The sequence below is a fragment of the Penicillium alfredii genome, assembly GCF_028826965.1.
Source record: "Penicillium alfredii strain IBT 34128 chromosome Unknown utg000005l_segment0_segment0, whole genome shotgun sequence".
Lineage (NCBI taxonomy): Eukaryota > Fungi > Ascomycota > Eurotiomycetes > Eurotiales > Aspergillaceae > Penicillium > Penicillium alfredii.
In genome coordinates this window covers 856,103-881,808 of record NW_026622702.1, presented here as the reverse complement: position 1 = coordinate 881,808, position 25,706 = coordinate 856,103, and the positions used below count along the sequence as shown (strand labels likewise).

The 25,706-nt window shown below is 49.7% G+C and overlaps 7 protein-coding genes across 7 annotated transcripts; 4 read left to right on the top strand and 3 right to left on the bottom strand.

Annotated features, from left to right (window-relative positions):
* Window positions 1-290: 290 nt before the first annotated feature.
* On the top strand, window positions 291-2,822 carry NUU61_003759 (putative differentiation regulator (Nrd1); the record flags this gene model as incomplete). The annotated part of the gene is made up of 1 exon (XM_056654341.1): window positions 291-2,822. One exon carries the CDS (start codon window positions 291-293, stop codon window positions 2,820-2,822), a length of 2,532 nt encoding a protein of 843 aa, XP_056512368.1.
* Window positions 2,823-3,716: 894 nt separating this feature from the next.
* Window positions 3,717-5,746, top strand: NUU61_003758 (Iwr1 domain-containing protein; the record flags this gene model as incomplete). The annotated part of the gene is made up of 4 exons (XM_056654340.1): window positions 3,717-3,783; window positions 3,950-4,415; window positions 4,457-5,256; window positions 5,526-5,746. The coding sequence occupies 4 exons, from the start codon at window positions 3,717-3,719 to the stop codon at window positions 5,744-5,746; spliced, it is 1,554 nt and encodes a 517-aa protein (XP_056512367.1).
* Window positions 5,747-8,955: 3,209 nt separating this feature from the next.
* Window positions 8,956-10,342, top strand: NUU61_003757 (uncharacterized protein; the record flags this gene model as incomplete). Its single annotated transcript, XM_056654339.1, has 2 exons — window positions 8,956-8,958; window positions 9,011-10,342. The coding sequence occupies 2 exons, from the start codon at window positions 8,956-8,958 to the stop codon at window positions 10,340-10,342; spliced, it is 1,335 nt and encodes a 444-aa protein (XP_056512366.1).
* Window positions 10,343-10,475: 133 nt separating this feature from the next.
* Window positions 10,476-10,792, bottom strand: NUU61_003756 (uncharacterized protein; the record flags this gene model as incomplete). Its single annotated transcript, XM_056654338.1, has 2 exons — window positions 10,476-10,651; window positions 10,744-10,792. 2 exons carry the CDS (start codon window positions 10,790-10,792, stop codon window positions 10,476-10,478), a joined length of 225 nt encoding a protein of 74 aa, XP_056512365.1.
* Window positions 10,793-18,415: 7,623 nt separating this feature from the next.
* Window positions 18,416-19,261, top strand: NUU61_003755 (uncharacterized protein; the record flags this gene model as incomplete). The annotated part of the gene is made up of 1 exon (XM_056654337.1): window positions 18,416-19,261. The coding sequence occupies one exon, from the start codon at window positions 18,416-18,418 to the stop codon at window positions 19,259-19,261; it is 846 nt and encodes a 281-aa protein (XP_056512364.1).
* Window positions 19,262-21,976: 2,715 nt separating this feature from the next.
* NUU61_003754 (uncharacterized protein) lies at window positions 21,977-23,459 on the bottom strand (the record flags this gene model as incomplete). The annotated part of the gene is made up of 4 exons (XM_056654336.1): window positions 21,977-22,052; window positions 22,115-22,227; window positions 22,286-23,137; window positions 23,253-23,459. The coding sequence occupies 4 exons, from the start codon at window positions 23,457-23,459 to the stop codon at window positions 21,977-21,979; spliced, it is 1,248 nt and encodes a 415-aa protein (XP_056512363.1).
* A 374-nt stretch (window positions 23,460-23,833) lies between these two features.
* NUU61_003753 (glycosyltransferase family 69 protein) lies at window positions 23,834-25,401 on the bottom strand (the record flags this gene model as incomplete). The annotated part of the gene is made up of 2 exons (XM_056654335.1): window positions 23,834-24,250; window positions 24,286-25,401. 2 exons carry the CDS (start codon window positions 25,399-25,401, stop codon window positions 23,834-23,836), a joined length of 1,533 nt encoding a protein of 510 aa, XP_056512362.1.
* Between the last annotated feature and the right edge of the window lie 305 nt (window positions 25,402-25,706).

Below are 25,706 nucleotides of genomic sequence, written 5' to 3'. Positions count from 1 at the left end.
ACATTCCAATTGACCTGCTTCCCATCTAGACACGTCTCCATTTGAGAGCTTTGTGGATTATTTGTTCATTTTTTTTCTCGGATCTATTCTTGTGTCGCTTCGATTTTTGCCCGTGACTCTTTCGGTGACTCGCGTTGCGTCGATCTGATCCCCTGAATGGTGATCTGATATTTCTTCCCCCTCCTTCGTCGGCATCTCCCTACTCTGGGAACTCAGACCCGGTCTCATCACAGACAGCGACCAATTTGGTCCTGCCGCCCTCAGGGACAATCGGAGGTTTCGAGCTCGCCATGCAAACCTCGGATGTATCGAGCATCCCGAACAATTCGCGTCTAATCCCTCCCGCGTCCAAATACGGTCTCAACGGCGACAACACGGGCTTCTCCCACGGAGCCTACCACTCCAACAACCCTAACTCGGTCCAAGGATTTTCGGACCGTAGCGCTCGTCGCGCAAACATCCCCGCTATAAATACTGCTGCTGCAGGCCAGCCCCCTTCCGACATGGCCTCCGGCGCGGGCTTCGATATGAACTTCACTCCTCTCCTCCCCTCCCAGCTGCTCGTGGGCAGCCCCTTTCAGCCCGGAACCCCGTCCGCCTTCGCGTCGCCGCAGTTTGCAAACTTCGGAGGCTTCCCGCCAGCCAGCGCCAATGGACACGCGCAGAACTCCCAGAACCAGATGGGTAGCCCGACACAGGGCATGCAGAACCCTGGGATGTACTCTGGTATGATGCCGACTGACGGGATGGGCGGCTCCCAAATGATGGGTGGCCCCCAATCCCCGATCAACGGTATCGGGGGCATGAATAATGCGGCTCTGGGTAGCCCGGCCGCGTCGGTGGCGCCGGGCATGTTGTCGGGAACGAGTCGTACGGTGTATCTAGGGAATATCCCGGCTGAAACTGCCGCTGAGGAAATCCTGAACCATGTCCGCAGCGGCCAGATCGAGTCGGTGCGGTTACTTGCCGACAAGAACTGCGCCTTCATCTCCTTCTTAGATAGCAGCTCGGCCACTCATTTCCACTCGGACGCCATCTTGAAGAAGCTGGCCATCAAGGGCAACGACATCAAGGTCGGCTGGGGTAAGCCCTCCCAGGTGCCCACCTCGGTGGCCTTGGCCGTCCAACAGTCGGGCGCATCGCGCAATGTCTATCTGGGCAACCTTCCAGAGGAAACGTCAGAGGATAGCCTGCGGGAAGAGCTGGGCAAGTTCGGTTCCATTGACACCGTCAAGATTGTCAAGGAGAAGGCGATTGGATTCGTGCATTTTCTGTCTATCAGTAACGCGATGAAGGCTGTGACCCAGTTGCCCCAGGAGCCGCAGTGGCAGGCGCCCAAGCGCGTCTTCTATGGCAAGGACCGTTGTGCGTATGTGTCCAAAACCCAGCAACAAAATGCCGCCCAGTTCCTGGGCATTGCGCCAGGCTATGCGCATGTGCTGAACTCGGCGGACCGTGATCTGATCTCAAATGCGCTGGCCCAACAGTCAGTCGCTGCGGCCGCCGTGGCAACGACGGCGGGCGGCGTCAACAACCTGGGCAACCGAACCATCTATCTCGGCAACATTCACCCTGAAACCACTATCGAAGAGATCTGCAACGTTGTTCGCGGAGGTCTGCTGCACCACGTTCGGTACATCCCCGACAAACACATTTGCTTCGTCACCTTCATCGACCCCACTTCGGCGGCTTCGTTCTATGCCCTGAGCAACCTGCAGGGCCTGATGATCCACAATCGACGACTGAAGATCGGCTGGGGCAAGCATTCGGGCCCTCTCCCGCCTGCCATCGCGCTGGCAGTGAGTGGGGGTGCATCGCGTAATGTATATATTGGAAACTTGGATGAGGCATGGACCGAGGAACGGCTTCGACAGGACTTCTCCGAGTACGGCGAGATCGAGCTGGTGAACACCCTGCGCGAGAAGAGCTGCGCGTTTGTCAATTTCACCAACATCGCCAACGCGATCAAGGCCATTGAGGGCATGCGCAACCGGGAGGATTACCGGCGATTCAAGATCAACTTCGGCAAGGACCGCTGCGGAAACCCGCCACGCCAGGCCGGAAATAACCAGAACGGCAACTCGCAACAGGGCCGCAACGGGGCCGGCATAGAGGGACCCCAGTCGCCCTCGCCCGCGCTCAACGGGTTCCAGCAGAGCCTCAGCCAGTCCGGCTCGCAGTCCAGCCCGACTCGCCCTGCCATCTCCCCTGCGCCGGGCTCGACTGGCTCGCAAAATGGCCAGCAGCACCGACATCCCCTCCAATCGGTGTCTCCCCCGTCCGGCGTGCTGAACGTCGGCTCGAGCAACCCTTTAACCATGTACCTGAACCAGATGTCTGCCCAGCAGTCGCAGGAGCCGGAAAGTCGACTGAGCGACTCGATGGCCCTGGCTAGTTTACAGGCGCAGTCTCAGGCCCCGCCTCAGCAGTCTCTATATAATGGTGCTGGCAATGGTGAGCTCTCCAACGGAAGCATAGAGGGATCGCTGCATCAGCACAAGTCTTCGGCCAATGGCTATTTGAGCGTAGCCAACGGCACATCAGGGCCTGGCCACCACGCCACCGCCAGCACCAGCAGCCTGAGTGTGCCGCGTGCACAGCATTCGCGCGCCGTCAGCTTGCCCTCCTTCTCCCAAGAGCCCTTTGGGCCCGTGTCCAACCAGGCCGGTCACAGCCGAGCGGGTGCGGCCCATCAGCCCCAGAGCAGCTTCTCCAGCTTCACCTCGGCCCTGGGTGGACTCAACCACCCTGGCTTTGGCCTGGCTATCCAGAACGAAAGTTCGCTGCCAGGCTGGGCTGAAGAGGAGATTGGGGCTAAATAATCTCATATGCTTCTATTGAAGGAGCAATAATTCGACTTGCATTGTCCCCTGGGTGAACCTAATCGCACTTCTGTTCCTTTTACTTTTTTTATTATTCTCTTGTTTTACATATAGTCCCTTCTTGATTGTCATGTCATCTCTCCATCTTTTTATTTTTTTTTTGATTCGTTTCTTGTATTGGTCTTAATTTCTTTCATTTTTCTTGATTCTTTGCCCTTCTCTTTTTGACTCCTTTCTTTTCCTGTGACTGCAAACATATTTCTGTTCGCCCATGTTTTTGTACCCCCCTTTTTAATCCTTCCATTCACCCCTTATCTCTTTCCTTTTCTTTTACTACTTTGTATTGCTAGCTGGCTATGAGTTTTTTTTTCTCTCTTATCTTTCTTTTTGATTTCTTTCTTCTTTCTTCGGGGCTTCGTGCTCACTGCTTGTTGTTTGGATGTTGAATCCCGAAGCTCTCCCTCTTTTTTCTCCCTTTCTTTCTATGTTTCTTTCTATGTTTTTTTTTTTTTTCTACTGGTATGTTTTGTTCTATCATGCCGCTGGGCAGGTTGCATCGGGTGGTACGATCCAGTGAAAATACCCAGCTCTTTTCTGTGCTTGTGGGTGAGGTTCTTGCAAGGACAGGATTTGGAGCTGCAGATGTGTAATTAGTGGAAAGGTCCCGGGGAAAGAAGAATGAATGAGTCGATGAAAGCATTATATCATGTAGACCCCGTAGAACCCATTGGGACTACTTGCAATGGTCATTTCTTCTCATAGTCGCCTTGTATAGTCGATATCACGTGTCATACGCTAACCCAATCAGGAGTGGCCCAAACTGCTCCAGATCCGCCTGTCTCTGCTTCTTCCCTCTGCAACACCATTATCTCGGAGGCCCGAATCCAGAAAAAGATGGCCCTTCCTCCAGAGCAGATCAACATCAAACGGCGCCGGGAAGAAGAGCCTGTCGAGACCCTGTGTATGAAGAAGCCAGTTATTCCCTTGTTTTTGTGCACCCCGCGATATAGACCCCTCCCCCAGAAAAAGAAACAAAAGCATAGTCCTTGACTATTCTCCACCGCACAGCCTCAATCATATTGAAACTTTTTGCTTGTACTGCGACAATTGCTAACAACTCTTCCTAGACATTCAATCTGCATTGCATCAGACCAAACGCCGATTCACGGACTTTGTCTTCCAACGAGTCCCGCTGAAAACCGACGATGACGCTGCAGATGATCCTGCTAGCGCACCTGCGCCTGCACATCCGGCTGCACAGCGCTTGCTGCGCAGCCCCCGCTCGGTGAGCAGCTTGCATATCCCGGCTCGTCGGGCTCCACCGCAGCAGAGCTCGTCCAGCGGCGTGCCCATGGTACGGGCGACCTCGCCAGGCGCCGAGTTCCGAGAAGCGCAGCGTCTTGCTGCGGCCCGGAAAGAGTCTGGGGACAAGCTCAAGCGCGCTCTGTACTCGTCTCCTGTGCCATCAGAGTCCCAGGATGCCCCTGACACAGGTATCTCTGCCGCGCCGAGTACCAGGGAAACCACCCCCGGCTCGGGAGCACGCCCGTCGTCGGCCCGCGCGCATCCGCTGCGTCGGTTCCAAATCTCGCGGTCTAATAGTGTGCATGTCCCCTCCCCCGCGGCCCTGGGAGTGGCATCCAAAAGCGTCGCGCAGATGGCTCGGTACCTGGAGTCGCCGTGTTGGTCGAGCAATTGCGCCGCAAACCGCATTCGCGGCAGGCGTCGATGGTCGCGGATCTCGCAGTCCAGCAGGCTCAATCAGAAGCCCCGAGCTCGCCCGTCAAACCCCGGAAACGACCCGTGGTGAACCAGGCAGAGAAACAGTGGCGCGAAGAGCGCAAGGGCGCCATTTCAGCCGCGAAGCAACATCTGTCCGACACGCTGGAGAAATCAGCTCAGGCACAGCAGACTACTTGGGACGATGAGTCGGACCGTCTTGCCCGTGAATTCGAGCAAGTCGCGCTGGAGATCGAGGAACAGGACCAGCAGCAGCACATGGACGTCGACCCCACCCAGGCAACCCATACCCGCACCCCTCTGGCTTCGCAGCAGCACACACCGGGATCTCCTCACAAGCAGCCCCTGAAATACCAGCCCAGGCCACCCAAGCAACCCCGAACCGCCCCGGCCTCATCTCAGCCCCCCGCAGAGCGTGAGGAGTCGGGGATGGGGGATGTGTCCGCCCCCCGGGAGGCAGATGACAATGACGGCGACTACGTCTACGATGTCTACATCCGGCGTCCACTGGCAGAAAGCGAAATGTTGACGAACCCGCTGGCTGAGTTTGAGTCAGATCAGCAGCAGAAGCACGCCGAGGCATCCCACCGAGGTGTTGGTGTCATTGTGATCACCGCCGAGGACGAGGAGTACTGGGAGCATTTCATCGAGGATGACGAGGAAGAGTGGGATAGTGAGGATGCGGACTCGAATGGTGAGCCTTATTTTCTTTTCTTTTCTTTTCTTTTCTTTTCTTTTCTTTTCTTTTCTTTTCTTTTCTTTTTCTTTTCTTTTCTTTTCTTTTCTTTTCTTTTCTTTTCTTTTCTTTTCTTTTCTTTTCTTTTCTTTTCTTTTCTTTTCTTTTCTTTTCTTTTTTCTTTGTTATTTTTTCTTTTCCCTCATCTCCCATCATCATCCGTTTCGTCACATGCGCACAGACAGCAAGACTGATTGGATGTCCTTTTTTTTTCGCTCTCCTTCCAGCCGAAAATAATCCCGCCAATGATTATCCTGACGAGGAGCTCTCCTCATCCGATGAGGACGATGACCCCTCTGCTATTTACTCCCGCTACCGACACCGCGGCGCATCCGATGACGAGGAATATGATCTGGATGACTCGGCCAGCGAGAGTGGCGCACGCTATGGTGGATGGGTATCACGACGACGCTTTGACAGGCACGTAGATTCGGATGAGAGTTATTAATTTGATTTCCATTTCCATTTTGATTTGTGGCCCCGGGCTAGGTGGCGGTAGCATGCATGGTGAAGATGTGCCGGGGAATTAGCGTCACGCCATGCCTCTCTGGTTTACCTGTTGGGTTTTATCTGTTGGTTGTGACTATTGTCCTGTTGTGGTTAGGTACATACGCGGTGGTCATCCCATGTGGCCATATTGGGATAGTTGGGATATGTTAGGTGTGGTGCAGGGGTTGGATGGCATTAGAACTGCCTTGTCTGGCCTTATTTCTCGCATCGCAACGCCTCTTGCCCTCCATATTTACCATTTTTTAAGGCCCCACGTATATGTATACATGTATTATACTATATATACCCCGTCGACATCTATCTCCGCATACGACATGACCTGGGGTTGGGATCTTCGGATATAAAAACAAGAGGACTAAGAAAAAAGAAACAAAATTAAATTCCCCGAGACCATCCTGTTAGCCCCCTACTACCGTTCTCTGAAAAAAAGCGGCGTTGGGAATGTGCCACATGGTGCGGCATATTCTTCTATGGATTGATGCTTGGGGCCAGGGGAGAAATAAGTTGTAGACTAGATAGGAAGGTGAAGATGGGATGGGATCGGGTAGTGTCGGAGAAGAGAAGAAGAGGGTTAGGGAAGGAAGATTTGAGTTTTCTGGGAATTTATTGAGGGGTTATACAGTTATAGAAGAGTCGATATTATATTCAGGTTCTGCATCTGTGGATATCAAATTGTAATAGAGTAGAGTATCTAGGATATACAATGAATCAACTGTCAATCCATATAACATCTGATATTTATAGTAACACACACACACATATAAATATCAATACTTTCGAGTAAGTTGATTAGTCTATCTTAGCCGCCACCGCTAGACCTTGACATAGCCCATTCACATAGCCCATGGGTCTTGGACAGGGGTTTAGGGATTATTTTGTCTTTGTTACGAATTGGAGATCGTTTTTCGGCAGAAAACCTCGACCAATCAGAGGGAGGACCCGTGACCTGCAGGGTATCCCCTCGTCCGTCCCGGGAGGCACAATTAGCGCGATTACTAGCGTATGCGTAATAACGCGTTATTATTGGCTAGACTCTGTAATATTTCGGTAATGAGAATTAGTGTAATTAATAATCAGAACTAACTACCGTAGTTATGAAATTCATCAACATTGATTGCCCTTTTACATATAGTGCTACATTACCACACTCTCTACAACCAGATCTTGACCGTGGTGCCCGTTGACCTCCTTTACCCTTCTGTCTCTTATACTGGCACTATACACAAGCTTGCTGTCTATCTAGCTGAATCCGCTGGTGATTTCTAGGCTCTGTTTGCTAGTTAGGTCGTGGTGACTGAGCTGTGAATAGAAAGAGTTCTTGGTATAGCTTCTCGCGAAAAGCTAATTGGCTCTCGGTTGGCTGCTGCTGCTGCTTATAGATATATTGAATGCGATATGTATTAACAATAGCTGCATCAAGAAAGAAGAAAAGTAGTGGGAACCACGTACGATTAGTCTTCCGATGAACCTCATAAGTAGCCAGATATTGATTCGCTATATCAACACTACCTATATAATGGTTATAGTCGTTGATAGCAACAGGAATCTCCAATTGCTTCTTGATATCAGTACCAAAAGGGGCACGAGCAATAGCTGCATTGGTCGAGGTTGCCGCTGGCCGCTTTCTCTCGGTAGGCATATAGAGATATAGTGAGTGGATAGTAGATAGTAGTAATACTATATTATTATCCTGCCACGCAAGACAGAGAACCCCCTTAGCTTCAGACGTATATAATTGTCCCTAAGGAATAGATTTAATATGGTCTTTTAGCTTGATAAGCTAAGAGGGTATCCCGCCTTACTTACGTATAGTGCTATATACACCACAGCGTATATCTCGTAGTGCTTTGAAGAGGCTAACCGTAGAGAAGTAACTATCCATATAAACTATGTAGACAGTAGGTTGGCCAGCAGATTGGCCAGCAGCGCTAGATTCACTTTTTTTTGCTTGTTTCCGCTGAGCGTAATCGTTGGTTGACTGGCTAATAAATTCAAAGATATGTTCGCTAATAAATAGAGAGAAAAGCGCGTATGGACGAGGTACGTAGTGGAGCACCGGGGCAGGGAACACTCAACAAGAAGATGGATATCCAACACACCACATTAAAGGGAGAGAAAGCTCTTCGGTCGATGAATCTCGCTAAGGAAGGACAGAAAACACGCTGAAAAAAACACACCGGAGGAATGTATTGAGTGAGGTGGAAGAATCTAGCTATGAACAAAGAGGGAGGTTAGGTGACCTCATCACGTATGCTAACTAGCATGCAGGCAATGGTGGTTACCTAAATGCGCCCGTCAAGGGGATTTAGAGTAACACTCGCGCTGCTCTAACTCAGCTGCCATGATAGAATGCACATCAAGATCAGAACAAGAAAAACCAAGCAAGCAAGACAGAAAAACAGAAAACCGTGCACATATGAACGATTAACCAACTCGCAGCGGGGACGACGAAATGATCATCTCACGAATGGCAGTTTGCCATGTCATGCATTATCTGGCCGCGTCCATCTGATACGTTTATCTTCTTCAACGTCTGCCCTGGCGCTCTCTTTGTCTTTCCCAAGCCGCTAAATGATGATCCAGATACTCCCGGCTGTCCCTGAAGCCTTTAGCAGAGTCACTTTGGCTGGTCACTTGTTGGGTATGTCTCCTGATTGCGTCGCGGCTCTCGTAGGCCTGTGGGTACTTTTGCTCGAATCCCACGCGACCTTGTACGGCTCTATTGTTATGTTAATTTTGTTAATTTCCTATGATAATCCTGTTTTAGAAGGTTTTTCTTACAGGTTTGCCATATACCGACCAGAGGTGGCAACCTCCCTCGCTTCCAAAATAGCGTCACGTTGGGATCGCTATAATGGTGCTCTATTCTATACTGGTGAATAGAATGGGCTCGGCCATGGGTCTCTGGTCGAGCAGCCACAGAGCGCTCCGGTTTATACGGATCCCAAACTTCTCTCGAATCTCGGACATCCCAGAGTTCTTCTTGGGCCGGGCCCTTTTCGAAATGTGGGCCGAGATATGGCTTTGGTGGAGGTGAATTGCGGGCATATCTCGACGACCGGGTGTCGTACTTTGGCTCAGAGGGAATGATATTTCCACTTCGTCAACCCCTCATTTTTTTTCCCTCCAACAACCCTTTGCTGCAGCATGGTGAGTCCAAAGCCCCAATTCCAGTAGCGTGAACCTGACGATTTTCGTGCAGGCTGAACCGACCCTTGAGAGTCTCCCCACTGAGCTTAAAATTCTCATTTTATACCGAGTGCCGGATCACGACACCCTCAAATCCCTCGTGCTTGCATCACCCGAATACCACCATGCATACCTTGCGGTTAGACAGGAATTGCTTGAATATCTTGTCCATCAACAATACTCTGGATTTCTCGATCTGGCGGACGCACTTACTGTTGTGCGGACTCAAGGCGTGTATTTTAGCTCATACAAGGAAAGCGCGATTTCCTTGCTGGATTGCTGGCGCCGCAGAAATGAGACTCACAGTCTTGGCCAAGCCTTACGCAAACCCGACGGCCTAGAGGAAGTCATAAAGCTCCTCCAGTTTCACAAACTTCTAAGCTTCTTTCTCGAGGACTATTCGATCAACGCACCACGCCCTCCATGGATTCAACCGGCACAGTGGAAAAATGAATATCTGCCATTGGGTTTCACGCCTTTAGAAACACGCCGTTTCCTTAGGGCATTATGTCGATTCCAACTCCTACACAATATCTTTGGGGACCAAATCGAGTGTGAACACGACTATGATGAAATCCCCAATTGTGATAAACACCCTGATTGTGATAAACACGGGGTCAGACCGATCTGGCAACTAGGGGAATTCAATGGAAGAAGAGGCCCCTCGAGAATGAACAATACTTGGCTTTGTGGTCTAGAGGCATATCGGTTGTTCTATGGCATAATGCCCCCTTGGGAATACGAAGAGATGGGCTGTGTGTTTGGTTACCTTGTTTCCAAAATCAAGCCTATCTCTAAGGAGATTGCAGACGACTTGCGACAACTCATCAAAAACACACCGTCTGAGTTCTTTTGCGATATTATTCCTAGGGAGCAGCGGCCGCCTGTTTGCGAAATTGAGATAGAAAGTGACCTTGATCATTTTGACAAACACTTTAAGGGCCTAGCGGGGCTGGGACCAGAATTTCTATATCGCGTTCTCCATATGGATCGGCTATCACGACGCAATACTGTTTGCAACAACACCAGGGGCTTCTGGCCGGGGCCATTTATTGGACTTCAAATGGGGCTCTCGTGGGACAAACGGTTTCCATTCATAGATCCAATGGATCGCCTTGAGTTTTCCCAACATTTTGAACAGTTCTGGTCGGCTTTATCGCCTCTTGAACAGCCCAGTGTTGGTTGGAAAAAAGCGAGGCTGGTGCCCTACAACGAAGGCGATAGTTTTGAGGATTCCTTGAATTACAATCGAGCTCATGAAAAGGACTGGGAATGGTGTTACGCTCTCTGGGATGAGAGGAGATTGCAGGAGTGGCGGGCGCCGTTGTTAGAAGATGTTGTTTAACCTGGTAAAGCTTCCAGATGTCTGTCCAAGGTTTGAAATGGAGTATTTGACTGCGCTGAATGCACTTCCAACATACTGTATATATTCAGTCCATGGATGTTTTACTCCTCCCTCGAGTCACAAATCGGCTCATTCAATGTTCTAGGAAGAGCCAAAAGGTAAACTCCGGAATACGGATGGTATCAACCGTCCAAGTTTTCCCACCATCATTCATTTTCAGATCTCCAGTCACTCCATTACCCTTGGCCAGGGTCTTGATGTAGTCGGGATCCGCGGACACAGACGCGCCTAGTGCCACCATCGAATCAACTATATTGAGGAACATGCGTCGCTTTGAACGCATTCATGATGTTGTCGAACCTGTCGAAGAATATCGTGCTGGAGGCTACCACCCAGTTCACCTCGAGGACACTTTCCAGCATAGATATCGGATTGTTGGAAAATAGGCATTTAGTCAGTTTTCCACAGTTTGGCTTGCCGAAGATATAAGGTTGTATTCACCCTGTCCTGCTTCCTATTTTGCCCGCAACTATCAAACTTACCTTTCCCGTCCTCTAGGCTTCAAAGATACGCTACGTTGAAGATTCTCAAAGCGGATGTCTCAAGTAACAGCCGAGAGCGTTCTATCCTCCTTCACTTAGGTCTTTCGAGACGAGTATCGATAATCGCGTTGACTCCGAGGTGGGCTCTAAGTAAAGATGTAGATTGGGGCTAAGTTTGCATTTCCGGTGTGGTTGCATGGTGAAACATCGCTCTGCACGCTGCATGCAGGACGATCCTGTTGACTGACGTGGTTCGCTCTATGCCGAGAGTTATAATAAGTATTTTCTTAGTAGGTGAAAACTCTGACTCGATCGGAAACCAACTCTGATGAAAGGCTTTTCTTTTTCTTTTTCTCTTTCTAATTGTAACAGTAAGCACATCGGACATTTGCGGTACTATGGCTTCACTTGAATGTCTATACTACAGTATACTGTACAATAATACAGTACTATCATTACATACTATTATTACCTACAGTATGTATAATCCTCAATTACCATACCAACTCGCAAGGCTCACTGATGGATTCCATTCCTGACAATAATGATCGGCGCGGAATAAAGGAATGAAGTTGAGTGCGTCAACATCTAATAAACCTACAATCTACAATTAATATCGCATTCCGGTATGTAAGCTCGACTTTGATGCTTGATACGATACTTTCACTTCCAGTGCTGAGCTCGGCTGTTCGTCAGATGGAACGGGCTGATCCCGACTCGTCATCATGCCGATATCACGCTGAAGAAAATCTTGTGATGCGGTCCGGGCTGTCCCGTTGTTGGTCTCGTGCCAGATAGGAATAGGAATAGGTAGGTATACATAACAGTAATAATATTAATCATAGACGTATCAAGTACATCTTACGAAGCACTGGGTTATCGATTGGACGTACTATATACTACATGTACAATCTAACGATATACGCGATATAGCAGGGTTGTTGAGATTTGGTGTTGGCAGGATGCGTTGGATTTGGGGTTGCATTGTGGAGGACTTGGGGGTGCGTCTGCAGTGCGGCTCTTAGGGTACTTAGGGGGTACATTGGATCTTTATGACAGACAAGATATAAATCTAGGTACCGTTGTTGTACTTCCGAAGAATTCATCGCTCTAGTCGATATACATACAATGTGCAGCCTTTTAGTATAATACTTTCAGATATAGTTTGTTACATCTACACAGCTACAGTATATATACACCTAGCTAGGGGAGAATTGTCGCAATCTGCACCAAGCCGCTATACACCTATTCCCTATCACAAGTTCTTCCACCAGCTCGCGTGGCTTATTCTACGCTCTGACTCGGGTGATTCTCCCACAGCAGTTACAGTACTATGCAGATGTACAGTACATACAGTATCCACCGCGTATGATTGCCATGATGTCAGGCCCATGTGGCCAGGGAGGGATCCGCAAGCCCGAGCCGGTCACGGAGATCACCGACAGTACAGTACATGAAGAATTTGGGTCGAATAAACTCGTGATGGGGGCTGGAAATGGTAATTTTCGGCCTTAACTCGAGATCTGCCAAACCGGAGATATTCGTGAAGAATGAAGTCCTACTCGACTTGGTTAGTCCTTTTTTTTCACTTTTCTTTTTCTACAGGAATGTTCTGTACCATAGTATACAATTTACAGTTACGGAGTCTGTCTTTGACATGGCAGAGTCCGAAACCCGTCCAATGTCCGACACTGCGTCTATGGATATTCTTCAGTTGAGTCAGAATTGCAGTTTTGAAGCCAATCGCCGAGATGTCTCTTTTTTATTGGTTCAACGTGATGCATCTAGTTATGTACTTTTATAATTCTCGTAATTACATCAGGTAACTCTTAACATTCATTGTATTTTTTTTTACAGTAATCTATCTATTATTATTCCATTCGATGTAAAAACAGCTACAAAGGAATCTCAATCCACATAAGTATATACATACCCTATATATATAATAGCCCCCTCAAAAATAAAAATATCACACTCCATCGTGTCATTTCTAATCTTAGTCTTTTTACTGCAAAAAAGTGTTGGCGTCCCCAACCAGGATTACATCGGCATTATCAAATAACAAATCTACCGCTCCACCAACCCAATCCTTCGCCTGTCGTGCAACAAGAGAGAGAGAGAGGGGGTCCCGTGTCAGCCCTGGCGGATCTGTCTTCCTCAGGCCCCCGGGGCCGATCCTGAGGACCGCAATCTGGGGGCGAATCTTCTTCTGCTTACATACCCTAAATATAAATATTGCCCATGTACCCGTGGACCTTACCTAGCTCAAGGATTTCGGTGGGGAGATACTATTAGTATCTGATTCTGCTAAGAATATCACGGGATCCATTATTATAAATACATATAAATGGGCCCAAGGGATGGGGGCGACGTGGTTGAAACTGGGATCCGCAACACGAGACTGCGTATGTGTATACCCACTGGATGGTTTGATCGTAGCTTCGAGTCTTTCTCTCTTGGTGGGGGGGCTTTTGCCTTTTTCCCTTTGCTCACCGGTAGAAATTAAGACTCCGAGACTGCAAAATGAGAATTATAGAGTCAGCATGAAATTTCTGCTGCGCTACCCAGCAACTAGAATCTAGAATTTGAGCTCTGGATACCCATGTGGTATTCCTGTCGATAGAGGTATGTATAGTACATACATAGGTACTGTACAAGACTAGGCAAGTGTAGAAACCCAAGCTTCTGCATCGCGGAATCGTCACCTTTACCACGTGTGCTTAGGGTGAGAACGGTGCGAGCGGGGCCTAGCGAGCTGCTAAATGTCTTCGAGTATGAAGAAGATCCACCGAAAAGGCGTCCAACAGTGGAGATTGCATTATACATAGCTGAGGATTCTGTAAGTTACCTAGTACAATTCTGGGCCAGAAATATTACCGCAACAAACATACGACAGCATACATAGACTATATAAGAAGTAATTAAGAATATAGTATAGAAGCTAACTACTCCGCGAGAGACTTTTTATCCGAAATACTTTCAATAGCTTCAGCATTTTCCTCGCTTACAGCGCATGTCCGATGGATTCAATGCCGAAATGTACGCAACAAGGCTCCAAGTCAGTTACTGTAGATGGGGCCAATTTCCAACACACTTTTTCTACAATGGAGCGCCCCCGACAATGATCATTGAAAAATACAAAAATACAAAAATACAAAAATAGAGCCTCATCCCCTCAACTTCTTTTTTTCTGCGGTGTCCGACATCTCCCTAGCCGGCCGTTTTAGGGCCTGTTTCTGCTCTACTTTATCTCCGGACATGGAAATGAATGCGAGACGTGGGGTCGAAGAAGTGGATGTTCATGTTCATGTTCAATAATCATATAATCGTGTCATATATGTACATTCATGGATACAGTACATTATGAGTGGGTGTTGTATACCCACAAGAGCTGTATATGGCAGTACCACGGATCTCACTCAGGGTCCAGCGATCATTCTGCACGAGTTTCGACCGGCTGAAACCTCTCTGGCATCCGAGCGCTGCGCTCTGCTCTGAGGATCGTCCCTCGTATACACACTACTTCATTACACCCACTCCCACCCACCAGGCTGGCATCGGCCCCAGAGGATCATTCCTTGGTGAGTAAAAGGGGCGGGCTGGTCAGAATGGGGGATTGAGTAGGGGCAGGATATATTAATAGGTTTCTTCGTGCAAGGCGTCCTGTCTGTGTTGTTCTTTTTTTTTTTTTTTTTTTTTTGCTTTTGTTGGGATGGGGCTATATACTGCAGGCTCACTTATTATTAGTACTGTTAGTACTGTTAGCTTCCTAACTACTGTTATTTCTAAATCCTACTCCTCTTTCCTCTTCGGGAGATATACTGTAGCTCCCCAGATCAGATGCGTGACACCCCCGCGAATCACACCGTTCTGGCAGTTGGCATTCGGCATGCCACGCGTCCTTGATCTGACAGTTCGGGGGGCGTCGGCCTCGTATATTCCCAAATCCTTAGTTGTTGTGGTGTATTGTTTCAGGCAGGTAATTTTGCTCTGCTCTTTCCTTTCCTAATGCGCTATCAACCTGCGTCAGAGTCCCAATGTGGGGGCAGCAAAGCCTCTTTTCCCCGTGAATATCTTCTCCTCATTGCCTACCGACCTACCTATACAAGTTAGGAGGGAAGAAGGTTCATCCTTACAAAGTGTATTGTACTTTGGTACAACCCCCTGCAATTCCAGCACGCTCACCGCGCGACTCGTGCAGGGGCGACATTCAAACTCTCAGCATCTCTCTCTCTCTCTCTCTCTCTCAGTCGAATGCTGAATGCTGATTGCTCACTGGACAGGCAGCGCAGATCGAGTCATTTTCCAGGGATCGTCCTGGATATCGTTTCGCATTGGGGGGGTTGTAAGTGAGCACCAGTCAGAAGTGGTCGCCTTACCGCAGGATTCACGCAGGATGCCATCCCCCGTCACATTTCTCTGCCAGACCTGATTGCGTGCTTTGGCAGACTCTGGCGGCTATCGCTAGGCGATCTGGCAACTGGCACAGCTGGTCATAGCTCCCCCCCCCCCCTCTTCCTTATCTCAGTGGCTGATTGCGGATCCCGCGGATTCCAAATCAAAACCCTGCATCGATAGTGTGGGATTAGCGTATGATGAATGATAACCAAAGTACACCCTAGAGAGTGGGGAGGCGCAACGGGTGGGCAACACATGGCAGAGAACAAAAAAATTGGAGAAAGAAAAAAAAAGGGGGGGAGGTTGTTGATCGACGAGACTCATCTCATCTGTTGCGCATCCGCGGCTCCAGTCAAAGAAAGAAGAGGATCATTCAAGAGGGGGCAGCGTCGAGTTGAGGAGGCTGATTGGTGAGCCTGGGAAATTTTTGGGCCCATCTGTATACCCTGGTCACTTTGGCGCCGTTGGCCGTTGGGGGGAGAGAGAAGCCAGGGTAGGATGCAACATGCGCCTCATGACTCGTCACGTAACGGGTATGTGAGATAATCTCGCCATTTGTCAATTAAGAAATGGTCTTGGATTCGATGACATGCTGTTGATGCTGGAGATACATGGGTGTGTATACCGGGTATCTCCAGATCGACACACCAGGAATCAACCCGGTTGCGGAAGATGGGATTCACGTGATCGCAGTTCTCTGCGGCTACGCGACTGACGAACATCTTTGCGGGTCTTCTTCCACTTCGGCTGACCACGGGTGGATCGAGGATTAGCGGGGGGAGCAGGCAGGAGGAGTCGGGCCATGCTGATCTGATCTGCGCTTTTCGGAGCTTTAGCACGGTCGACATGTTTCTCCAAGGTTTTCTGGTTGCTTGGAAATGGTTGAAATTGGTGATTCTGCGAGTTGCTGCGGCAGGGCAAATCCCGAAGGACACGGGATCGAAATTGGGGAGTCTCTCGCCACCCTGGCCTTGCGGGATTTCTTTGCGCTTGCGCAAGTTGACTGCGGCAACTACGACGCTCTCGTTTTCTATCTTGTGGGCCGACATAAATTTCTTTTTTCTTTTTCTTTATGTTTCTCGCTAACAGGTGTAGTTCTGAGACATTCGGCCATAACCATATCATCGGCCGAGACGATCCCGAATGTTCGTAGAATTATGAACTCTATCCATGGACCTAACTATATAGCTATATGATTCTATCTTAGTGTGAAGAAAATCAACAGACTAAAAAAACAAAAACAAAACAAAACAAAACAAAAACAAGAGCAAGAAACCGTTGCGGTACTGCAGATTACCGATCAAGAAGACGGCCGAAAATCCCGCAAGCGACGAATAAGATGTAAAACATTCAAAAATCGATTATCACGCGCAGAGTCTCATGTGGAGTCGACTTTTCCTCTGCATCGTAAACTAAACCATTCTATTGGCTCATCCACGATCATCGCGTATAAACGACTTGGGGCGGCCCGTGGTTCGCTGCATTTCGGGGGTTGCAGATCTCCGCTCGCGCGTATCTGACAGCCTCAAGAATGGCAGAGCTTTTTCCCAAACTAGATAGTGCACAACGTGGAAGCCACATTCCAGCATTTCCATGGAATTAGGCTGACAAGAGGTCAGATTTGACTATGCACCCATGCCTTTGTATAAGTCGCCTAGGGGTAGACCAGATTCTATTTCTATGTCTCTACATATTCCATACCTCGGGAACATGGTCGAGTGCTCGACTCTGCAGATGCGTTGGCAGTCCCCACCCCATCCCACAGCTTGCATTTCACCGTGATATCTTGATTCGTGGGTCAATTCCAAGGCCATGGTGTCTGCCGCACCAGATGACATTTCTCTCTTCCAATAGACGCCGCGCGATGCTGTTGGTTTGGATCGGATCAGTATTATTATATTATATTATGGTATTATTAAATTACAATATTATAATCATCTTAGGGCATCTCGTTAGGTGCCCCACCTGAAGAATGAAACATGGAATTCACCCACAAAATGCAAGGTTCTCTCACATGGTTCTTTCTCGGCCCCTCCGACCCCCGTCAGCTCTGCAGACATCCATACAATCCATAGCAAAAGTCATACAGTAAGGCCTTCCCTTTAGCCCCCACAATTTGTCATCTGGGCATCTTGGGACCGCGGAAAACCCGTGGACACCATTTTCGCTGATTCAGCGGTTTTTTCTCTGGCTTTCTTCATTTTCCTGCAGTGGGATTGGAGTCCCCGCGTGGCCCCATTTTCCACTTTTTTTTTTTTTATTAAAAATATTTTTAATGAATGTTGAAAATCTATATACAACAACAAAAAAGAGATCATCTCAGATTGTGTCATCGTTGAAGCTATCGTCCTACCGGACCCTCTCGAGATCGAGAACAAAGAAAGCGAAAGTGGCCGATCACCGAAACTGCCCGACTATCTCATTTAATAGTTTAGGAAAACTTACGAATTAGAATTGTAAGAAGAAAAAAATCAGAAAGCAAAGAAAGAAAAAGTTCTCACTGAATCGCCTTTTTCACGGGGTTGGCAATATCAATTTCGACAGTGGCAATGATTCCCCATACTTGCAAATCACCGGAGCACTTGGTCCGGTTCACTGTGCCAGTTGCACTGGGGGTGGAACCGAACCTCAACCCCCCCCCCCTTGTTAGCCCCAAGGCGCCTTGTGTGTATCCGCGGTACAACTATACAGGGGGGCCAAAGGAGTAAGTCAACCAGCCCGACCCAAGTAATCGGTACAGTGCACCCAACAGCGCTGTTAGTCTGGGACTATTTTTGATTTATTTCGAGGGCTGTTATTTTACCCTTTTTTCCTTTTTCCTTTTCTTTTTTTTTTTGGTGAATTATTATTTTCCTTTATTATTTTATTTTTACCCTTGGGTCATTTAAGACCGCGTGCTCCAGGCGATCTTCTTCCGTTGTCTTAAACTCTGCAAATCTATATACTTCACCTCTCTCCCACCTTACCTTTTTCTCTTGTCTATACAATCCTCACTTCTATACTTCCGCGGGACGGAATCGAAGTGCTCATTCTCCCCGGATTTTTGCAGATCTATACTTACTACCAACTTGACTATATTCGGTATTACCTTTTAAGAAGGAACAAAAAAAAAAAAAAAAAAAATACCGGCACCATGGACGCCCGCACAGAATCATATGCACCTCTACCATCAACACGGCAAAGCCGAATGAAGATTGACTCGCTGCTGAATCCGCCAACAGACGAACCCGAGCCCAGCGGCTCGCCCTACTCGCAGCATGCCTCAACGTCATCTTCATCGCACGGCTACCAACCTTCACCGGGGTACCCGCCCAGCCCAAACCAGTACTGGTACGGCCGATATGGCGGGTACCACGACACGAGCCCGGGGTCCGTGTCAACGGCCACCACACACGCCAGCAGCACCAGCAGCAACAGTCTCAGCATGAACATGCATCCGGCGCACCACCACCAACCACCACCCCAGCAGCAGCAACAGCAGCCGCACCACCACCACCACCACATGTTCCTCTCCTACCGGCCATCCGGGTCCGCGCACTCCTCGCCAGACCCCTACCAGCCGCGCGAGCGCTACGACTCCGTCTCCAGCAGCTCCAGCACTAACGGCGCCGACCGCCGCCGCCCGCCTCGTCCCAAGTACGAGGAAGAGGAAATGTACTTTATCTGGTACCACCGCGTCGACCTCTGCCAGGAGTGGAAGGAGGTCCGCGAGAGCTTCAACCGCCAGTTCCCCAGTCGCCAGCGCCGCGGCTTCCAGGGTATCCAGTGCAAGTTCTACCGCTTTATCAAGGAGAAGAAGTGTCCGACTCTCCGTGAGCAGCGCCGTATGCGTGACGGCGAGTTTCTGCGTGACGGCGCCGCTTTGGGACCCGACTCGGGTGCGCCGCGATTTGGCGTCAAGGAATGGGCAAATGTCTGGTATCCGTGGATGCGCGAGGACCGGGACCAAGCCATTCATCAAAAGCGTATTTCATCATGAGATTTATTTTTTTTTTTTTTCAAATTCTTCTCGTCCCTTGTTTATTTGTATATTTTGGGCGGATTCTTGTTCTTTTTTGCTTGTACTTCTTTTGTTTTACGAGATACCTCATTGGAGTTGATGATACGGACTTTGGGAGGATTTTGTGTGCTTTGCGGCATTTTGTGGTGTCTTTTTTCTCTTTATGTCTTCTTACCTTTGGATATACTGGTCCTGAGGACACAGAAGCTGCCTAGAAGAGGCAGGTAAATAAATGATTGCCTTACAATTACTTTACTCAACATAGTCCCGACTCATAGCATAGAAGTATACTCGTAGAGTATACAGTCGTACAGTATACTCAACATCTGATGATATTAGTCAATCGAACCCTAGTATGAATCGCAGCACTGCCATTCTAATCTCCGAATCCCAAGAAGAAAAGGAGTTTCAGCCTTGTCAACAGGGCCCTTGAATCGCACAGTTTCCCCCGTCGGGGTGATTAGTGCGCCCGAGAGACGTGTAAGACGTGGGGCCCCCCCGATGTGCGCAAACTATGCCCAACATAGCAATACTCAGAGTCAGGCTGTTATCACCTCGTGGGCGGAGGCTGCGCCGATCGCGCCCATTGGGAGATCTTTCAATTATCCCCCTTCTTCTTCTTCTTCTATGTGTTATGACTATTACGCAGCCCATGACACGATCAGGATCCTGCTGCGACACTTTCCACTGTATCGAATTCAATAACCCGACGTTGGGGCTTTTCATTTGGGGCATCTCTTTTGGGGGCCTTCTTACCAGATGGATTCCTCTCATCACCTAATTATAATTGATCCTTGAGAGATCGACTGTTTCCCTAATGAGGAAGGCCGAAGGAACCGAATGCAAGGTTTTCTTTTTCTTTTTCTTTTTTCTTTTTTTCTTTTTCTGTACGACGTGTTCGTGTCGCTCTGGAAGCCTCCAGGGGACCAGATCCCGAGTCAATAGTTGCCAAAGGCTGTGGGAAACGAGGAATGGGATTGGGGCCGTTGGGTGGTAATACCCAAGCTGTGTCTACAGCAATTCATAGCTGTACTAAGCCTCAGTCTCTTCTTCTACAGTATGAAGTATGTATGTATGTACTGAAGTACTAGACAAGTAGATGGATGCCGAGGTAGTCATAGTAGGCCATGCAAACACAGCCCTGCAGAAATAATCTTCTTTCTTTCTCTCTCTTTCGCTGTTTTCTTCAAATTCAAAGGATCGGACCCCACGGCCTGACTCCTTCCTGAGACCATGGCACTCCAATTCCAATCCCAATCCCTCTGGCGTTGGGTGATCCCCCGAATGTGTCAGCCTCACGCGCCATGCGAGAAGAGTGTGTAATTAATTAGAGCTGTGGGGACTGGGGCCGTGAAAAAAAATAATAATTCTAAAATTGAAAAGAGAAAAAAAGGTGCAGAGGATCCTCGGGCGGATCTTCGGGGATTTGCGGTTGGGGGCCGTTGTGTGTATGTGTATCAGGTTGGTGTGTAGGTGTGTGTGGGTGTGGGACTCTTCTCGGTTGCGAGATCCATTCTAATTTTTTTTTTCTTCGAATTGATTAGGAGGTGAGAGGTGAGTGTCGTATGTGCCGAAGAATGTTCTATTTCTGTAGGTGCATAGCTTAGTACATAGCTCCATCCAGGAGTTAGTTATACTCCATATTACACTTCATACATATACCATATGGCATATGCACTACTTGGTAGGATCTAGGTGCTAAAGGAATAGTGTAGATCAACTACCGGCAATCGACCCTGAGAAACCTACAGTGACAGAACTCGCCACTCGTGCGACAGGATGAAGAATGACTCGATCCATGGGATGTTGAAGATCCCAGCCTTGCCTAGCGCATCCTCTGAATACTGTATAAATACCAGATACCGGAATGTATCTCACGGTACACAATACACTGTGTATTTTCCATACAAACGCAAGTACAGTACCACTTCTCTGCCCTACCGGTATAGACCTGGGAGTTCGCTACACCCAGTGATATATCCAGCTAGTGCTGTAGCAAGGTCAGAACACTACTCCAGTGTCGGCGTTATTGAATCTCATCACCCAAAATCAGCTAGAAGGATCACAAACACTTGCGTAAGCGTGGTTACGTCTCCAAATGTGGACTCGCCGTCGGGTAAATTGACTACATACTGTCGGGATGCACCTCCAAGCGATGGCGTATACCTCTGATTAGATATGGATTCCTTGCCTGTCACCTGTTAGGAGCCAACTTGACCTGTCGAGCTAACTAAGCAGGATGATCTTCACACTGACCACGTGGCCCGTAGTCTCAAAGATTTGCTTGAGGATGTCCTCGGTCACCCGCGGGTCCAGTATAAATCCCCTCTCGATTTTCTACAGACCCGCTCCACATACTCGCTATCTGGACGTCTCCAAAGGAATGCCAATGCAGCTGCCTACCGGTATACTGTACCAGGCTCCATCTCTGTACGACGGTGGTATCTACCATGCCCCGACTCCAACAAAAACCAAGCGCAAAACAAATACATCCCAACTCAGAAGTAAGCCCTGTGGGCAGTCATTTGTGACGGATCATTTCCTAGTGAAATGATCCCTAAATGAAACCGGTAGCACCCGTAACAGAATCAAATCTTGCAATTGAAAACACCGAACTCCCCGTGATGATCGCTATCAATATGCAAGAGATCAGACAGGCCGAGAGTTGCCAGCTGAGGTCAACGTCGACATGTCTCAAACTTCGTTGGCAACGGAGTTCACCATGCCGTTGTAAAGGCTGTTGGTGTGAAAGCCCTGGGAGAATTCGCAGCTGGGCAGCGAGGTCAGCCTATGATTATCAAAGGGGGGCCTGCAGGTGAGTACCGTACTTACGGGTCTTGCGCCTTCGTGGCGATGCAGCCACCCCATCCGTCCTCCACAGCGAGTCGGTGCATAAAGTTTTCAGCGTCGACGATGCCGCAGAAGAATATCCAGAGAGTGCCAGGCTAGAAAGGAGAAAGTCAGCTTGATGGGGCGTAATATCTAAAACACATGTCTACATACCTTTTCGGTCGACCGGCGGTACTCGAGGTGGTCAATCTCCGGAACATTCATGTGGATGATCTTGTCAATGGCGTCGAGAGAGACTCGGCGGGGGACGTTGAGAACACGAATGACACGCGAACCTTCCTTCTCGTAGGTCAGAACGTCGGTCATTTCGATGGTGATGTCGGCGTCGTAGAGACCGTTGGAAACATGGATGCCCTGCGAGTACTTGTTGAAGTAGTTCTGGCAGTCGATTTCCTTGCAGAATTGAACGGTCACCTCGCCCATCTCGCCGGGGACCTCGGTCCAGGCACGCTCGACAGCACCGCCGTGGACAAGACAGAAAACGTCGGACATGGTCGCCTCATTCGGCAAGCCCCTGATGATGATCTGGCGCTTGGACTCGGGCCACGCGGTGCCGATGCGCTGGGCACGCAGGGCACGCCACTGCGCCATGAAAGTGTCAGGCGACGAGAGGCCGACAGCTCCATCAGAGCGAGAAACAGCAGCCGAGACAGTGGCAGGACCATCAATCGGAGTAGCGGCGGGAACATCGGCCGGAGCAGCGGAAACAGCAGCCGGAGCAACAGTAGGAGCATCAACAGGAGCATCAGCAGGAGCATCAGCAGGAGCATCAGCAGGAGCATCAGCGGAAACAGCAGCTGGAGTAGCGGCGGGACCATCAGCCAGGGCAGCAGCGGAGGCAGCGGCCATGGTGTTGTCGGTGCCACCGATGCCGGTGGTGTCGGCAACACCAGACTTCACATCCGAAGACTCGGTCTGGGACATTTCGGTGTCGTGAGCAAGCTTACGACGCCAAATTTCAAGGAGCTTAGGGTCCAGTACGGTGGAAGTGAACTTCCCCGGAGCCTGATGGATCTCAGCAACAGAGCCACAAGGAACGGGTGGGGTGAAGAGGAGAGGAGTGAGGAAGAGGGAAGAAGAGGGAAGGGTAAACAAGGCAGACAAAAAAGGAAAGGCGTACCTCGTCGGCGATGGGACCAGGCGATTCCTCAGGCGCACCATCAGCGCCGCCGGTGGGTGCATGGACGCTAGACGAAAGAGGAAGTCCATGCTTCTCGCACCACTTCTCGATCACTTTGTACACCACTTCGGCAGACAGCATCATGTCCGCTCGCTTAGCCTGCTCTGCTGGCACAAACGCTGGGGTATTTTCAATAGGTTCGGACATCTTCCGGATCAGAAGGGGTGAAATGCTCCAAGAAATTGTGAAGATGCAGAGATAAAAAAAAAAAAGAGAAGAAAGCAGCCCGCGGGTCCGCGGGTCTGCATAGACCAAACGACTCAGCAAGGGTGCACGCCGACTAAGCGCAACATATAGCCCTATAGCAAACGACCTCGGTGCATTTTGCTATACCCCAAATGGACTTTGTATGCGCGAGGAAACGTGGCAAGCAAACGTAGTTGGGAAGTATCGGAAAACCTCGTGAATCGTAGCAGCAAGGCATACGGAGGGTACTAATAGCTACCTAAGCAAGTCGGGTCAACAAGCCATATATGTACATGAGCGTGGAAGGGGGGAGAAAGAAAATGCAATATCAGAGATCAGGCGGGAATGGGTATGTTCTCCCAGCCCTTTTGGCCGGGCTTGCGATCTTCAACAAGAACTTGGAGTCCTCGACGTCCACAGTAGCCATCATTGCCAGCTGTCCGGTCCAGGGTTTGGAAAGAACCGCCTCCGTCCGGGGTCCCATTGGAAACCCATACTGTCTCTTGCACACTCTGTCCGGGGCTTTCAGCCCGCCGGGGATTATACCAGGGCAACCCCACGAGATGGTTACCCAGGGCGTGGACAAATGAGTATAGTTTCTCAAACCGACGGCTGACCCAAAGCCAGGATAATGTTCGGCGGTCGTACGCAACCCGTACATACGGGTTCATATAGATCCCCGTGTCCGTGATCTCGTCCACGTTGGTTTGGGGGTCTTGGAGATCGGCATGGATGAGGCAACACTCGGATGCCTCCCAAAAAGGTCTTGCCCGGATCGAAAACGGACCGGCGAGGTGTTGTTAGGCGTGGTTCCATTTTGGAAGTATTTGGCGTCAAAAGCCACCATGCCACCCCAGCAGCTGCGGACTCGTACGGCATCCTTGCCTTGCAGCACATCTTTCCGGCTCTCGCCATTCCCAGCGGTCGAGAACCAGGGGAAGAACGGGAGACCCATGCTGTACCCGTTCAAATCTCGGGTTGCATAGGTATCATAGAACTTGAACGGGTTGTCAAAGTCCACAGAGCACGCGGCTCGGTATTGGGCGACGCCATTTTCATCGACGTTCGTCGAAAATAATAGTTGAAGAGCATCCGCGGGTTTGAAAAGTATGTCGTTGAGGTAGAGGATCTTATCATAGTGGATCTCGGGGTGGTCCTCCAGGGGCTGCAGCGCACGGTTCCGGACCTGTGCCAGGTATTCGATGCGCTTGACGCGTTTTGATCCGCCCGGGATGGTCACGGATGGCAAGTTCTTGATGTCCAGGTGTTTCTCGGATACAATGGACTTGGGGCAATTGATTTTCTTTTCCAGTTTGCGCAATGCTTTCTCCCCTTCCTCCCCACTATCGTTTTCGTAGATACTCAAAAACACTTCCTTCGGCCCCAGCATGTCAATCAGTTCGAGTAGCTGTTTGCCCCATTGTCCCCCAGCGAGTTCACCTCCTTGGTCATATAAGCTTGCCGCAATGAACACTCTCTCATGGCGACGGTTGCCGCGGCCAGGGTATATCTTTCCCTTTAGGTGTTTGCTGAGGGCCGAGTAATGTGCTGGAGGACGCGTGTAGGAAGGGCAAAAGATAAAGGTGAGGAGACAGAGGGCAAAAAGCACCCCAAAGACGATGTGAAGATAACAAAAGCGACGTCGGAATGCAAATCGTCGAGGGAAACTCGACCGGTCTGAGCTTGAGCTTGCGAAGGTCGGCCTGCTGGGCTTTAATTGGCGGTAGCTCGAGAATGGCGAGGAGAAGATTCGGGACAGCCACGGCAGCCGGCGCAAGGCTACCTTCGATATGGGATGTGTTTGCGATTCAAAGTCGGCCTCGTCTAGATTGAAGGTGCCCTGCGAGTCGAGCGAGGAGCGCGTGGCGATGTCATATTCATCCGGATGTAGGAGACGAGCCATGGCGGGGATTGATGCTGTTTTTTCAGTCCACGCCTCGTCCACAGCTGCCACATCAACTGAAAGGTAGCCACATAGTTCTTAGTCTGACAACCCCTTAAGTGTTGAGGCCACCATATCGCCCCCATCTTACCTCATCGCATCACGTGCCGCGTCTTAAAGTAGTGATGTCGCGTGTCAATCGATGAGGATTTACTAGACACTTGGGCAGGGATCACTGCAGGGCCTATATTTCAAGTATCGAGGTACAGAATCATGTGCGACAGCGATCTGGCGTGCCGGCCCACTGATCGTGTGTCATCGTTGGA